Source organism: Pristiophorus japonicus, chromosome 26, assembly GCF_044704955.1.
Source record: "Pristiophorus japonicus isolate sPriJap1 chromosome 26, sPriJap1.hap1, whole genome shotgun sequence".
NCBI classification, from domain to species: Eukaryota; Metazoa; Chordata; class Chondrichthyes; family Pristiophoridae; genus Pristiophorus; species Pristiophorus japonicus.
Genome location: NC_092002.1, coordinates 16,106,086 through 16,122,333, shown reverse-complemented (window position 1 = coordinate 16,122,333; position 16,248 = coordinate 16,106,086). Strand labels below are relative to the sequence as shown.

At 46.0% G+C, this 16,248-nt stretch overlaps 1 protein-coding gene across 2 annotated transcripts in view; it reads left to right on the top strand.

Moving 5' to 3' along the window:
* Nucleotides 1-11,133, top strand: part of LOC139239097 (gremlin-1-like) — a 265,225-nt gene extending 254,092 nt beyond the window's left edge. For both annotated transcript variants that reach the window (XM_070867620.1, XM_070867621.1), the window contains exon 2: nucleotides 10,641-11,133. In XM_070867620.1, the coding sequence (XP_070723721.1) occupies nucleotides 10,642-11,133 (492 nt within the window). In that variant the 5' untranslated portion in view covers nucleotide 10,641. The remainder of the gene's footprint in view (nucleotides 1-10,640) is intronic.
* Nucleotides 11,134-16,248: the final 5,115 nt, after the last annotated feature.

Here is a 16,248-nt window from a genome sequence, read left to right as displayed (position 1 = left end):
AGGCCAGATTTTCGCCTTCATTTTTAGCGGGTTTTCTCGGCGGTGCAGCTGTTTTTTGGTGAAAAACCGCCCGGCAAAAGTTTTCTCTTTTGAAGAGTTCTGCCAACATTTTAAAAATACCACCAGGGAGCAAACTGCCCACATGCACCTGTGTGCACCGCCGAGGAAACCGCCCACGATCTAAGTTTTGCCTCAACGGGGAACCATACGCATTGCCGAGGAAACCGCCACGATCTAAGTTTTGCCTCAACGGGGAACCATACGCATTGCCGAGGAAACCGCCCACGAAAAGCTGCCAGAAACAGGGCGGTAGGTGAGTACCTTGCAAAGAAAGGTAAGTTAAAGGTTTTCTATAATTATTTTTAAAATGCTATAACGGTGAATATGTTAACAAGTGTCTTGAGAATATTTTATAACTTTTTATTTTTTGAAGAAATATTTTTTGAGTTTTCCCCTCTCCCTAGGCCCAACTGCAGCCTCGGACTAAATTTTAGTACTTACCATCCATTCCGGTAAGAACGACCCGTTTCACCTAGTTTTGCCTTTAACCACCGAGAAACCACCGAGAATCTTGGTGCAAGATCCATTTTCTCGCCGGGCGGTATTTCTTGTGGAAATTTTCACCAGCATTATTTGCAGAACATTCGCGGTGTTTCTGGGCGGTAATCGGGCGGTGAGGGGCTTTAGGGAAAGTCTAGCTCAAAGAATCTTACAGCACAGAAGGAGGCCATTCAGCCTATCGTGCCTGTGTTGGCTCTTTGATTGAGCTGTCCAATTAGTCCCACTCCCCCTGCTCTTTCCCCACTGCCCTGCAAGCTTCGTCTTTCCAAGTATTTATCCACTTCCCTTTGGAAAGCTACTATTGAAGCTGCTTCCACCGCCCTTTGAGGCAGTTCTTTCCAGATCACAACTCGCTGCGTAAAAAAAAATTCTCCTCGTCTCCTCTGGTTCTTTTGCTAACTACCTTAAATATGTGTCCTCTGGTTCCTGACCCTCCTGCCAGTGGTAACAGTTTCTCCTTATTTACTCCTCCTAATTTTAACACCTAAATTAAATCTTCCCTTAACCTTCTCTGCTCCAAGGAGAACAACCTCAGGTTCTCTACGCTTTCCACATAACTGAAGTCCCTCATCCCTGGAACCATTCTGGTAAATCTCCTCTGCACCCTCTCTAAGGCCTTGACAGCCTTCCTAAAGTGCGGTGCCCAGCTGGGGCCTAACCAGTGACTTATAAAGGCTGGACTACCTTCCTTGCTTTTGTACTTTATGCCTCTATTTATAAAACCAAGGATCCTGTATGCCTTTTTAACAGTCTTCTCAATTTGTCCTGCCACCTTCAAAGACCTGTGTACATATATCCCTAGGTCTCTTTCCAGCAGCCCCTTTAAAATTGTACCATTTAGTTTATTTCGCCTCTCATTGTTCCTCCCAAAATGCATCACTTCACCCTTCTCTGCATTAAATGTCATCTGCCACCTGCCTGCCCATTGCCCCAGTCTGTCTATCTCCTCCTGAAGTCTGCTATTATCCTCCTCGCATCATTTCAAAGCTTCATGTTATCTGCAAACTTTTGAAATGATGCCCTCTGTACCCAAACATTAATATATATCAAAAAGAAGACATAATTGCAGGAGATGTTAATTATCGAAAAATAGACTGGGATTAGGAAGATGTTTGTAGTGAGAAAAAGGAGTTATTTTGCAAGTTCAGATTATTTCCTGCTCCAACAAGGAAGGAAGTAGTATTTGAGCTGGTTCTGGGTAATGAAACAGAGCAGGCGGGCAAGCTAAAGATGGGGGGCATTTGGAAAATGAAAACAAAAATTATAATGTGAGTTTAGATCTTTCCGAGAATAAATGAAAGGAATCACTGGCAAGAGGAACAGTAGACTTGGATCAAGATCCTGGAACTCTCTAACAGCACTGTGGGAGCACCTTCACCATACGGACTGCAGCGGTTCAAGAAGGCAGCTCACCATCACCTTCTCAAGGGCGATTAGGGACGGGTAATAAATGTGCGGGCAATGTTTATTTATTTTTTAGGTGAGCCAGAAGGTGTATATTTGAGTGAAATAGTTTCTCCAATATGGTCCTCCTGAACTCACAAAAAAGCTCCAGCTTCCCCTCCCCCCACCCCCCACCCCTTGCCCCAGAATCACCTCCTTGCCCATCTCCAGGCTCCAACTGTCGGCTAAAGAGTAGGAGTAAATGGGGATTTTCAGAATGGCAGGCAGTGACTAGTGGGGTACCGCAAGGTTCTGTGCTGGGGCCCCAGCTGTTTACACTGTACATTAATGATTTAGACGAGGGGATTAAATGTAGTATCTCCAAATTTGCGGATGACACTAAGTTGGGTGGCAGTGTGAGCTGCGAGGAGGATGCTATGAGGCTGCAGAGCGACTTGGATAGGTTAGGTGAGTGGGCAAATGCATGGCAGATGAAGTATAATGTGGATAAATGTGAGGTTATCCACTTTGGTGGTAAAAACAGAGAGACGGACTATTATCTGAATGGTGACAGATTAGGAAAAGGGGAGGTGCAAAGATACCTGGGTGTCATGGTACATCAGTCATTGAAGGTTGGCATGCAGATGCAGTAGGCGGTTAAGAAAGCAAATGGCATGTTGGCCTTCATAGCGAGGGGATTTGAGTACAGGGGCAGGGAGGTGTTGCTACAGTTGTACAGGGCCTTGGTGAGGCCACACCTGGAGTATTGTGTACAGTTTTGGTCTCCTAACCTGAGGAAGGACATTCTTGCTATTGAGGGAGTGCAGCGAAGGTTCACCAGACTGATTCCCGGGATGGCGGGACTGACCTATCAAGAAAGACTGGATCAACTGGACTTGTATTCACTGGAGTTCAGAAGAATGAGAGGGGACCTCATAGAAATGTTTAAAATTCTGACGGGGTTAGACAGGTTAGATGCAGGAAGAATGTTCCCAATGTTGGGTAAGTCCAGAATCAAGGGACACAGTCTAAGGATAAGGGGTAAGCCATTTAGGACCGAGATGAGGAGGAATTTCTTCACCCAGAGAGTGGTGAACCTGTGGAATTCTCTACCACAGAAAGTTGTTGAGGCCAGTTCACTGAATATATTCAAAAAGGAGTTAGATGAAGTCCTTACTACTCGGGGAATCAAGGGGTATGGTGAGAAAGCAGGAATGGGGTACTGAAGTTGCATGTTCAGCCATGAACTCATTGAATGGCGGTGCAGGCTAGAAGGGCCGAATGGCCTACTCCTGCACCTATTTTCTATGTTTCTATGTTTCTATGACAATGTCCTGCCCTCCCATGACCACCGCGCTGCCTTCCTACTGTAAATGAGGCAAGAACCTCAAAATGGCTCCGGTCGCATGCTAGCAACATCCACAGGCACGCTCCACCTGAAGTCAAAATCGACCATCTGGTATCTTCAACTGGCATCTAATCACTTCATAATGTCTTCTCTTACACCTTGAGTAATCTTTCCAACCTTTGCCCATGTTTTTGCTTACTCTGCGCTCAATCAGGATTCCATTCCTTCAATGTCATCTGTGACATTCTGTGATGGAAAATCATCATCATCACAGGTGGTCCCTCGAACGAGGATGACTTGCTTCCACGAGAGTTCACAGATGTTGCAATGAAAGACCCGATGTTCCAGTCCTGAACTCCAGTTAAGGGGGTGGAAGATGCCTGTGCGTGAATTTTTTTAACGTGGGGTGGTCGTTGCACACCAGCCACCACACGGGCTTGACAGAGCTAGGTCTTGGTCCAGTGGCAAGGATTAACCAGGACGACTGGAGACCTGCTCTGCTGCACGGACCTAGTGAACACACATATCGCAGTGTGGGCAGGTCTGTACTGCCCCTGGGCCCTCGGCTTTTCTGGGCCCCGTACTCTCATTCACCACACCTGCACCATGATGTTCCAGGGCCCAGCGCTCCAGCACTATTTATAGCCCCGACCTGCGGTGGTGTTCTCACACAGGTTGGGGCGGCCCACAACGTGGGCATGAGGAATACTAATACAAAGACAGACTTGAAAATTGGGGCTTTTTCATTAGGAATTCTCAGATTAGGGAGTAATATAATGGAAATGACCCAGAGCTGAGGTGTTTCCAAAAGATATTCTGATACCTTGCCAAAAAGACTTGAAGAAAAGAAGACCTGAATTTCACAACAACTGGACTTTCACAACAACAAAGCGCGGCCAATGAAGTACTTTTGGAGTGCAGTCACTGTTGTAATGTGGGAAACGGCAATTTGCGCAGAGCAAGCTCCCACAAACAGCAATGTGATAATGACCAGATCTGCTTTTGTTATGTTGATTGAGATAAATATTGGCCAGGACACCGGGGATAACTCCCCTGCTCTTCTTCGAAATAGTGCCGCGGGATCTTTTACATCCACCTGAGAGGGCAGTCAGGGCATCAGTTTAACGTCTCATCCGAAAAACGGCACCTCCGACAGTGCAGCATTCCCTCTGTACTGGACTGGAGTGTCAGCCGAGATTTTTTTTGTGCTTAAGTCTCTGGAGTGGGACTTGAACCCATGACCTTCTGACTCAGAGGGGAGGGTGCTACCCACTGAGCTACAGCTGACACCAATTCAAGCGTTGCTTCAGTACTGCATGGAAATCTCAGAGTCGGGGTGGAGCCCACAAGAGTGTAATCAACTGAAGTAAGCCAATACTTCCATCTAGTTTATCGTGAGTTCCATCTTGGGGGCCAGATAGCGTCTGCCTTGGTGGAATTAGAACTGGTTGAGTGTCTGGCGTTAGTCAACTGTTTTGCTTTTCTGCTATCCCCTCCCTTCCTTTTTAGATACATGAGCATCCTTCTGTTCATTTGTAGGCATTTACAGTTCGTGACAGCATCAATTCTTTTGATCAGTCTAAACTGCAAGTCCAAGGACTGGCTGTACTTGCGGTCACAGATCTTAACATCTGAAACTTGGGTCTGGAAAACAATGGCAGAGGCATTGATGACTGCAGGATTTACTGAACTGGGAGTCTGAATATTAATATGGCAGCAGGAGTAACATCTCAAGGGGACGTTGAGGTCTGTGATTAGCATTTTGGCTTCGGTGGAGAGGAAAGGGTTCAAATAAACGTTCGAGCTGTATGACTTTGGAGCTTGTCCAAGTGGAACAAATAATGGGATTTCTCATTTTGATTCCGACATAAATTACAATCAAAGAGGATGTTTTATTTGACTTAGTCCTATCCTGATTAATCACAGAGACAAAAGATAGCTGGAGGTAGGACAAATTGCAAATAGGCAAAGAAAATAAATCGTGTACTTCGTTCAGAGGTTTTCAAATTAAATTCCAAGGAGCTTGTTCAAACAAAAGACAGCTTGGATGCAGTGAACACAGGGAGGGGAACAAAAATCAAACCTTCCTTCATGACGATCACGGCCCTGGAGGCAATTAAACTAAAGCACAAAGTGATGCAGAGGCCTGTGCGTTGCAATCATCAGGCCAAGACATTTGAGGCAACTTAGCAGGGTCATGTCTACTAGGTCAGCCAGGGCTCAGCTTTAGCAAATGTGGGAAGGATTATGGGTTCAAGCCCTGCTCCTGAGCCTTGGAGACTCACTAGGTTGGCCAGAACCTTCCAGCATTTACTACCACAGAGTCATGGCTGACCTTGTAGACATGACCCTGCTAAATTGTCACAAGTATTTTAATTTTATTCGTTCATGGGATGTGGGCGTCGCTGGCAAAGCCAGCATTTATTGCCCATTCCTAATTGCCGTTGAGAAGGTGGTGGTGAGCCGCCTTATACAACTGAGTGACTGGCTAGGACATTTCAGAGGGGCAGTTAAGAGTCAACCACAGCTGTGGATCTGGAGTCACATATAAGCCAGACCGGGTAAGGGCGGCAGATTTCGTTCCCAAAAGGGACATTCATGAACCAGATGGGTTTTTACGACAATCTGGTAGTTTCATGGTCACCACTACTGATACTAGCTTTTTGTTAAATTAACTGAATTTAAATTCCCCAGCTGCCGTGTTGGGATCTGTACTCATGTTCCCAAATCATTAGTCCAGGCCTTTGGATAACTAGTACAGTAACATAACCACTATGCTACCATACCTTACAGGTGCATACAGGTGTATGCACCTGTAAGTCAGCTCACAGGTCAGCTGTTGCACCCCCGGTAACCAAATTTTAATTTCATTTAAGTCACAGTTAAAGTTTAAATTATTAATTTGTGGGTTCCAGTGCCCTTGCCAAAGCATGGCATTTGATTTTACTTTCTACCAAAATAGTTGTAGAGCTGTTGCATTGTGAGTGGCTTAGCCAGTCACGTGATGTTCACAAGACTCAATAAAACCCCAGTCAGTTGGGTCGAGGTCATCCACGATGAGGTATGCAGTTGTGAGCCTGGTGGATGAACTGGTAATGTGTAGTGTGATTGTTAAATCTTTGTTAATAAACCAACTAGTTCTTAATAGCAATGTGTTGCTATGAATTCTTAAGCAAAAAACCCATGAGGCAAATACATTACAATTACAACAGACATCACTTTGCATCCAGATAGCACCTTTAACGACCTTAGGATATCCCAAAACGCTTTACAGCCAATGAAGTACATTGGACATTGTATATTGACCTTAACCTCTTGGGCCCTAAGAACTGGAGTTCCCTCCCTAAACCTCTCGTTTCAGACAATCCTTAAAACCTACCTCTTTGACTAAGCTGTACTAAAATTTCCTTATGTGCCTCGGTGTCAATATTTGTCTGATAATCGCTCCTACGATGCGCCTTAGGACCTTTTACTGCATTAAAGGCGCTATATAAATGCAAGTTGTGGTTACTGTTGGGCCAGGATATCCATTAGTTGAGTGGATTCTGTGGAAATTTCTCAAATGCAAACTATTTCCATGTCTTATGACGTGGAATCATTAGGTCATAAAATTCGCAATTAATATTAATCAGCAGCAAACCTAATAATTAACTCCCCCCCCCCCCTTCCCCCCCACTTTCCAGCCCCCCTGTTCACTCAGATTTGCCAAATCTTGTAATAGGCTGAGGTAGCACCGAGTTTGAGATTATAACATTATCTGCAACGGGCTCCGTGATGGATGGCAGGACAGAGAATTCGTCAACCACAGTTTGCATGGAGGTTTTCAAGGACAAGTTAGATTATACACGATGGGCTGGAATTTCCTGGGCATTTGTGGGCAGAGACACGTGTGATCGGGATGCAAAACAAACTCCTGGCATAAAAGAAAATAAGAAAGAAAGAGAGAAAGGAAGAAAGAAACAGTTGCGCACAGCAAACAGCAATGTGATAATGACCAGATAATCTGTTTTTGTGATGTTGATTGAGGGATAAATATTGGCCAGCACATCGGGGAGAACTCCCCTGCTCTTCTTCAAAATAGTGCCACGGGATCTTTTATGTCCACCTGAGAGAGCAGACGGGATCTCGGCTTAACATCTCATCCGAAAGAGGAAACCTGTCTGGCGCAAGTGTGCTGGTTGTAATCATGCTGTGCCCAAATCGCCTCGCTCTTTTACGCCAATTTAGCGATTGCCACGCCCGAAGGCATCTCAGCTCATTAATGTGGCTCCACCCTCAGGCTAAGGAGCTGTAAACATGAATTTCCTTGGTGTAAAAGGGATGCAAAATTAAGCCCAGAATTCAGGGCTGCAGCAAAGTCATGTTTTATTCTGATGTTTTGAGCAATTTGTAAAGGTTTATTCTCACCAAGAGCTGTTTCTTTGAATATATTTTTATGACGTGGTGTAAGTCATGTTTAAAACTGAAAAGCTTCCCTGGTTGGATGCTCTTAAACTTGCCTAATGTCCATTGATGGTGGTTACAAGCCTTGAAACTATAATTTTGACCAAAAACAAGAACTTGCATTTATATAATGCCTCACGACATCCCAAAGTACTTTACAGCCAAACAAATACTTCTGAAGTGTAGTCACTGTTGTAATGTGGGAAACGCAGCAGCCAATTTGCGCACAGCAAGCCCCCACAAACAGCAGTGTGATAATGACCAGATAATCTGTTATTTTAGTGATGTTGTTTGAGAGATAAATATTGGACAGGACACGGGATAATTCCCCCTACTCTTCATCAAAATAGTTTCTTAAGATCTTTTACATCCACCCGAGAGGGAAGACAGGGACCTCAGTTTAACGTCTCATCCGAAAGATGGCACCTCTGACAGTGCAGTACTCCTTCAGCACTGCACTGGAGCGTCAGCCTAGACTATGTTCTCAAGAGTAGGACTTAAGCCTGCAAGCTCCTGGCTCAGAGGAGAGAGTGTTAACAACTGAGCCACAGTTGACACCTAAAGAAGGACTCATACTTAAGGAATGAATATATGGTATAATTTCAGTGCCTCGTCTCGGGCCCCGATTGTTTAGGCTGCTTGCTGCTTGTTTACACCCTTTTTGCTGTCCACTTTTATAAATGCATTGGCTATATTGTTCTGTTTCAGATTAGCGAGTTTTTGGCATTTATGTGAATTACATCAGACTAGTGTATACAGGGCAACATTTCAAAGTTTGTAAATGACACGAAACTCTTACTGTAGTAAACAGTGAGGAGGCTAGTTACAGACTTCAGGCGGTCACAGACTGGCGAAATGGACAGACACATGGCAGATGCAATTTAATGCAGAGATGTGTGAAGTGATACATTTTGGTAGGAAGAATGTGGAGCGGTTATATAAACTAAAGGGTACAATTTTAAAGGGGGGTGCAGGGACTGAGAGACCTGGGGGTGTACATACACAAATCTTTGAAGGTGGCAGGGCAAATTGAGAAGGCTGTTAAAAAAAGCATACAGGATCCTGGCTTTGTAAACACAGGCATAGAGTACAGAAGCAAGGAAGTTATGCTAAACCTTCATAAACCACTGGTTAGGCCCCAGCCGGAGTATTGTGTCCAATTCTGGGCACCGCATTTTAGGAAGGATGTCAAGGCTTTGGAGCGGCACAGAGGATGTTTATTAAAAAGGTACTAGAGATGTCGGACATCAGTTACGTGGAGATACTGGAGAATCTGTGGCTGTTCTCCTTGGAGAAGGTTAAGGGGAGATTGAATGGACCTGTTAAAATCACAAAGGTTTTTGATAGCATAAATAAGGAGAAATTGTTTCCAGTGGGAAAAGGTTTGGTAACCAGAGGACACAGATTTAAGGTGATTGGCAAAAGAACCAGAGGAGAGATGAGGAGTCACCTGTTTTATGCAGCGAGTTGTTGTGATTGGGAACGCGCTGCCTGAAAGGGCGGTGGGAGCAGATTCAATAGTGACTTTCACAAGGGAATTGGATAAACTCAAAGGGGAAAAATTTGCAGGGGGAAAGAGGGGGGGGGAGTGGAACTAATTGGATCGCTCATTCAAAGAACCGGCACAGGCACGATAGACTGACTGGCTTCCTTCTGTGCTGTTTCATTCTACGATTCATAACTGTGATCCGAGGAGGATTGTGTGGAGAATAAACACCGGCATCGACCAGTTGGTCCGAATGGCCTGTTTCTGTGCTGTAAATTCCATGAAATATACCATCTGACGCTTTGTGTTACTGACCCAGCAGCTAAATTCTGTGTAGCTGCACAGTAAGGTTGAGATTCTATTCAACCTTGGGCAAGCTGATCACCTTGTAGGCTAACGTGTTATTCTGGACAACATTGGCTGGGCAATTCATGCTGCTAATGCAATCTCGAGGCACTCGAATGTGCCAGTGTGTTTCAACATCCTCCTCTGCAGTGTCCCAAAGGGAATTTCCACAATGCTGCCCCGTGTCCTAACTCGCACCAAGTCCCACTCACCCATCACCCCTGTGCTCGCTGACCTACATTAGCTCCAGGTCCATCCACACTTCGATTTAAAAATTCCCATCCTTGTTTTCAAATCGCCTCCATGGCCTCACCCCTCCCTGACTCAGTAATCTGCTCCAGCCCCTACAACCCTCTGAGATCTCTGCTCTCCTCCAATTCTGGCCTCTTGAGCATCCCTGATTTTCAGTATCCCACCACTGGCAGTCGTGCCTTCAGCTGCCTCAGCCTAAAGCTCCCTCTCTCAACCACTCCACCTCTCTTTCCTCCTTTAAGATGCTCCTTAAAACCTGCCTCTTTGACCAAGCTTTTGGGCAACTGCGCTAACATCTTATGTCAACTTTTGTTTGATTAAAGCGCCTTGGCGTTATATTAATGCAAGCTGTTGTATGGAGGTGTAATATCTTCTTTACGACATCACTAACACGCTCACACAAGATGGCTCTACAGGAACTTGTCATGTGACCTTGTCACCTGATGCTTTTATTGTATTTACATGAATAGTTGCATTGCCACAGTAGTCCACTAAGTGGCGCTCTATCACAGGCGGCAGTGGTGAAATATAAATCAATATGATGGTGAAATATAAATCAATATTGATGGTAAAGTGACCTTGATGAGGAGTTCCCTCTTTCAGTGGGAGTTGGTAGACTTTTTCCTTGGGAGAGCTGCTGTAGCGCGTTTGGGTAAAATTCCTTGATGCACTAACTTAAAATGGGATAACATCTATGTTCTAAAAGTACAGAAAGTAATTTTGAGTGAGCCTATTAATCAGTATGCAACAAACTCAACCCCTTTTAGGTGCCAATAGCTGCTTCCATCAATCTCCCTAATGTTCGTTCTGTTCCTTTCGCAGAATGTTCTACAGTATCCTGGCTTTATTAATCATATCTGGACTTCTGTGTGGTGAAGAGACTGCTGATCGTGGAGGGGCTCCAGGTGCCGTTCCCTCCCCGAGCAAAGGCCAGCGCGGAGACCCAGGCCGGCCGCGCAAGACAAAGGACAAAGAGGACGTGTTGGACTCCAACCAGGCGGCGCTGATCGTCACCGAGCGGCGCTATGTGCGCCGGGACTGGTGCAAGTCCCACCCGCTCATCCAGACGCTGAGGGAGGACGGCTGCCTCAGCCGCACCGTCATCAATCGCTTCTGCTACGGGCAATGCAACTCCTTCTACATCCCGAGCCACGAACACGGCGGCGCGCCCTTCCGCTCCTGCTCCTTCTGCAAGCCCAAGAAGTTCAACACCGTCACTGTCACCTTCAACTGCCCCAGCCTTCACCCTCCCTCCAAGCGCAGGCGCATCCAGCTGGTGAAGGAGTGTCGCTGCATCTCCATAGATTTGGACTAAGGGGGGGGGGCGGGTGAGGGGTGAGGATGTGGGGGTGTTGGGGGGTGGGGGGAGTTGTAGAAAAGCTGCTGTCTGTTTTCAGAGTAGCACTTTATAAACCCGTGAAATTGGCCCCAAAAAGCCGTCGAAAGTAAAGGGCAGGGGGTGACCCAGAGTCAATATAAATGCCACCCCATGAGGGCGGAACCAAACATATCCATGCAGTTGGCAACTGTTTAAAGAAGTCATGTTAAATTATGTCAATGTCCAAAAAAAAAAGACTTTTTTCTGAAACAAAGAGTGTGACAATCCACCATGATGAAATCACTGTTCGGCGGCCGGGAAGAGAATCCGCACGGATAGGTATTTATGATTGATGTAAAAAAGCTTCCGAGCTGTTTCTGAGAAAGCTGAGCTGCCCTGTGAAGGACCCCGGGCCGGATCCAACGTCCGTCCAATCACCGCTGAGCTTCTGCTTCCTTGGGTTTTATGCAATGCTTTTAATTTTGCAAACGTGCTGCTGTATATTGTTCTTTGAGGGGCGGCAGGGGGTTGCGGGGGGAGGGGGCATTGCTGTGCTATCATTTGAAATCGCAATAACCAATAAAATACAGATTGTTATACCATGAGGATGTCTTCTCAATGAAATCAAGTTATGTGATTGACAGTAGCCCCGGGCTATTGAATTCGGAAACATTGCAAGCCGAGAGTGTGACCTATCTTACTACGTGGATCAGAGAGGTAAGGATATGGTCAAATGATGTAAACAATTTTACTGGTCCCGCTCCCACTCTGACCTCTCCGTCCTCGGCCTCCTGCACTGTTCCAACGAACCTCGAGGAACAGCATATAATCTTTCGTTTAGGCACTTTACAGCCTTCTGGACTCAACATCAAGTTCAACAATATCAGATCATAAACTGCCCATATTTTTTCCCTTTTTTTTTACACCACCCCCTTCTGTTCTCTTTTCCATGGCAGCTGGTGATGATTCCACCATTCACACCCTATCTAGACTCATCTTTTGTTTCCTAACTTGTCCCATTACCATCTCATTTTTGCTCATCATCCCTTTTGTCTCTCTAATCTCTCCTACCTTCCACTCTATCACAGACCTTCCCTTTTGTTCTTTCCTCCACTCCCCCTTTTCCCTGTCTCTGCACTTGCTTAAAAACCTGTTACATCTCTAACTTTTTCCAGTTCTGACGAAGGGTCTTCGACCCGAAACATTAACTTTGTTTCTCTCGCCACAGATGCTGCCTGACCCACTGAGTATTTCCAGCATTTTCTGATTTTATTTCAGATTCCAGCATCCGCAGTATTTTGCTTTTAAAATAAACAATCACTGGCTGACTACTAAACACACTAAGAGATTAGCCTAACTAGTAACAAAAGGAGAAACATATACAAGTTTCTCTCCTGGGGGAGTGTCAATTAAAGTTCTGCTCTTCAGCAGGTCTTTATCAATCACTTTATCATGTCACAGAGACTACTCTGGTTTCAGGGCTGTTTGTGATGGTGAAATGCATACTTAAAAAAGCCTTTCTCTTCAGATTTTTTAAATTTTTTTACTCATATGATTGGCACATCTCATAACTGATATGCCATGCTATTTACTAGCTGGGTTCTGGAATTCTGCATTAAAATCCCAGAGGTAGTTTCTGAGCAGATCTGAGCAATTCAAAATCACTTGCTCCAACAAGTAATTTGCCCTAATGGCAGTCAGTTATTAATTTGTAACACCTAGGGCTCAAGTTTCGGCCTGAGTTGCTTCGATTTTTTTGGAGCAAATAATTTAGAATGGAGCATCTTAGAAATTGCAATTCTCGGCATTTAGTTTGCTCCAATTCTAGTGAGTTAAAATAGTTCCATTTTAGAACAGATTTTTTTTTTCAAAAGGGGACGTGTCCAGCCACTTACGCCTGTTTTGCAAGTTTAGGCAGCGAAAACTTACTCCAAACTAACTTAGAATGGAGTACGTGTAGATTTTTGTACGCTCAGAAGAACCTCGCCTACATTTAGAAATCAGGTGTAGGGAACGAGAGATGGGGGGGGGGGGAGAGGGAAGTTTACAAACATTAAACACTTCACTTTTACAAATAAAGAGCCATCATCAATAATAAATGATAAATAAATCAATAAATCAACCAATAAATCAATCAAAAAAATTAAAAAAATTAATTAAAAAATTAATAAATAAAAAATTAAGTTTCTATCACCGACTGCAGCACTGGGAGGCCCTCCAACTGCATGCTGGGACGCCCCCCCCTCCCACCAGTGTCTCTCTCTCCCTCTCTCTGTCAGTGTCTCTCTGTGTTTCTGACAGCGAGGGGTAGGGGGAGGAAGAGAAGGGAGAGGAGGGGAAGGGGGAGGGAGGGAAGAGGAGGGGGAGGGGGAGGGAGGGAAGAGGAGGGGGGAGAGCGGAGAGGGAGGGAGGGGAAGAGGGAGGGGGAGGGAGGGGAGGAGAGGAGGGAGGGGAGGAGAGGAGGGGGAGAGGAGGGGAGGCGGGGGGAGCTGGAGTGTGACTTGAATGGTGGGGGGGAGGGGGAGCCGTAGTGGGATCTGAACGGGAGGGGGACTTGAACGGGAGGCGGGGGGGGGATGGGAGGAGCCGGAGCAGGACCTGAACGGTGGGGAGGTGGGAGGGAGGGGGGTGGGAGCCGGAGTGGGACCTGAACAGGAGGGAGGGAGGGAGAGTGAGGAACAGGAGCTGAAGCTGAGATTTTTCTTATCCCGTTCCTTCAACCACCGAACCCATACAGAGTTCGTCCTTGGTGCTTCAGGGCATAAACCACATCCATGACAGTGACCGTCTTGTGTTTGGCTTGTTCGGTCTAGGTAACAGAGTCCCTGAAAACCTTCTCCAAGAAAACCTTCAGGACTCCGCGAGTTTCCTCGTAGATGAGTCCCGAGATGTGTTTCACACCCCTTCGACGAGCCAGGCGATGGATGGCGGGTTTGGTAATCCCCTGAATAATGCCTCGGAGAACTTTACGGTGACGCTTCGCATCACCTTTATCCAGACCTTTGCCACCTTTACCTCGCCCAGACATATTCAAAGTAGGAACCGGAGGTGTTCGCTATGAAACTGAACAGGAGGGAGGCCTGAGTCTGATCTTCGTCGCCCTAGGAGCCCATTCGGCCAGGGCTAGGGGCGGCGTGCTTCGGGCCCCTCCCACGCAGCCTAGGGGGCCTCGAGCTACTGCACATGCACGCACACTCTAGCGCGCATGTGCAGAGGTCCCGGCACTGTTTTCAGCATGGGGACCTGGCTCCGCCCCCATCCCCTTGTGCTGCGCCACGTCAAGCACGAAGACATCCTGAGGAGACCGGAGAATCAAAAGTTACGTTTTCGGGGCCCTTTTTCTTCCAAATAGTCGGCGCACCTTATCGAGATGTGCCGTTTTTCCAGAGGGCGGAAACTTGGGCCCCTAGTGTGAAATACCTATAGAAATTTATTTTAATTCATTCTCTGGATGGGCGTTGCTGGCAAGGCTGGTATTTATAGTCGATCTGTAATTGCCCCTTGTGAAGGTGGTGGTGAGCTGCCTTCTTGAACCGCTGCAGTCCGTGTGGTGAAGGTGCTCCCACAGTACTGTGAGGGAGGGAGTTCCAGGATTTTGACCCAGCGACGATGAGTGAGCAGGGGCCCTCCCCTTTAATCCAAGGGGAGGGGCATTGTAGTGCATCAGTGCCGCATTACCAACCTGGGACCCACCCCCAAAGGAGGAAGAACGCTGGAGACAGCATCAGGGGAGGGACTTCCGTGCCAGCGCTTAAAGTCCCGGTCCTGGAAGGTTACTGTCCCCAATCGGGGCGCGGTGCAATTTGGCCCCCACTGTTTATGCTATTGTCTCTACACTATGCCTTGCATTTATTATCCTCTGTGTAATATAGACTGTATACGTTATTTTCTATATAGGATGCACCATATATGCTATCCTCTATATAATAAACACTGTCTAAGTCATCCTCTGTATGATATACACTGGCCCCGAAATTCCTTGGATTGGGAGAGAGCATAAGCTCAACAGCAATAAAGGAAAGCCGATATATGCCGAGATCAGCAATGTGTGTGACTTGGAGTGGAAGGTGAAAGTGATGCTGTCCCACTATATTGCTGCTTTTGCCTCTGTGGTAGAGCTCACTGCAGAAGTAGTTGCTATTGCAGTAACCTTTGGCAGGTTGCTGCATTGTATCCTGTAGATACGACACACCGTCTTTTCATGCTCGTTCCTTCAGGTCGAAAACTAGAAATGTGCAAGCATCTGATAATCTCCCAGTGTCTTTCATTAACAGAACTTACCCTCAGGATGTGCCCATTTACATTAATTAGATTCTTTGGCCTTAAAAAGACAGGCTAGTTTGAACACAGTTTCACGTTAGCATAGAATTACATAGGCTATACAGCACAGAGCCAGTCCATGCCGGCGTTTATGGTCCACTCGAGCCTCCTCCCGTCTTTCCTCATCTAAATCTATCAGCATAACCCTCTATTCCCTTCTCCATCATATACTTGACCAGCCTCCTCTTAAATGCATCGATACTATTCGCTTCAACCACTCACTGTGGCAGCGAGTTCCACATTCTCACCACTCTCTGGGTAAAGAGGTTTCTTCTGAATTCCCTATTGGATTTCTTGGTGGCCATCTTATATTGATGGCCTCTAGGTATGCTCTTCCCCACAAGTGGAAACATTCTCTCTGTATCCACTCTAACAAAACCTTTCATAATTTTAAACACGTCTATTAGGTCACCCCTTAGCCTTCTTGTTTCCCCGGTATGATGACGTTTCGCACTGTTCAATATTTCTAGTGAAAGGGTGAATAGGATTGTAAAGGATTCTCACCACAGAAGTGGTAAGGATTCCTCCCCGCACGGGCAAACAAATTTTTCTCTCGGGATCAAGTCAGTCTCGCTGGTCCCGGAGCGATCCAGTCAACACTGGCAGCAGAATAATAGATTGCACGTTACATGCCCCAGATCTTGTCAAACAATTTATCCAATTTACTGGGAACAATACCATCCCAGATTCAGTTGTACTATATATTGTGGTGGTAAGTTAAAGACAGCAATAATATTTTAAGAAAGCAAAATACCGCGGATGCTGCAAATCTGAAATAAAAACAGAAATTGG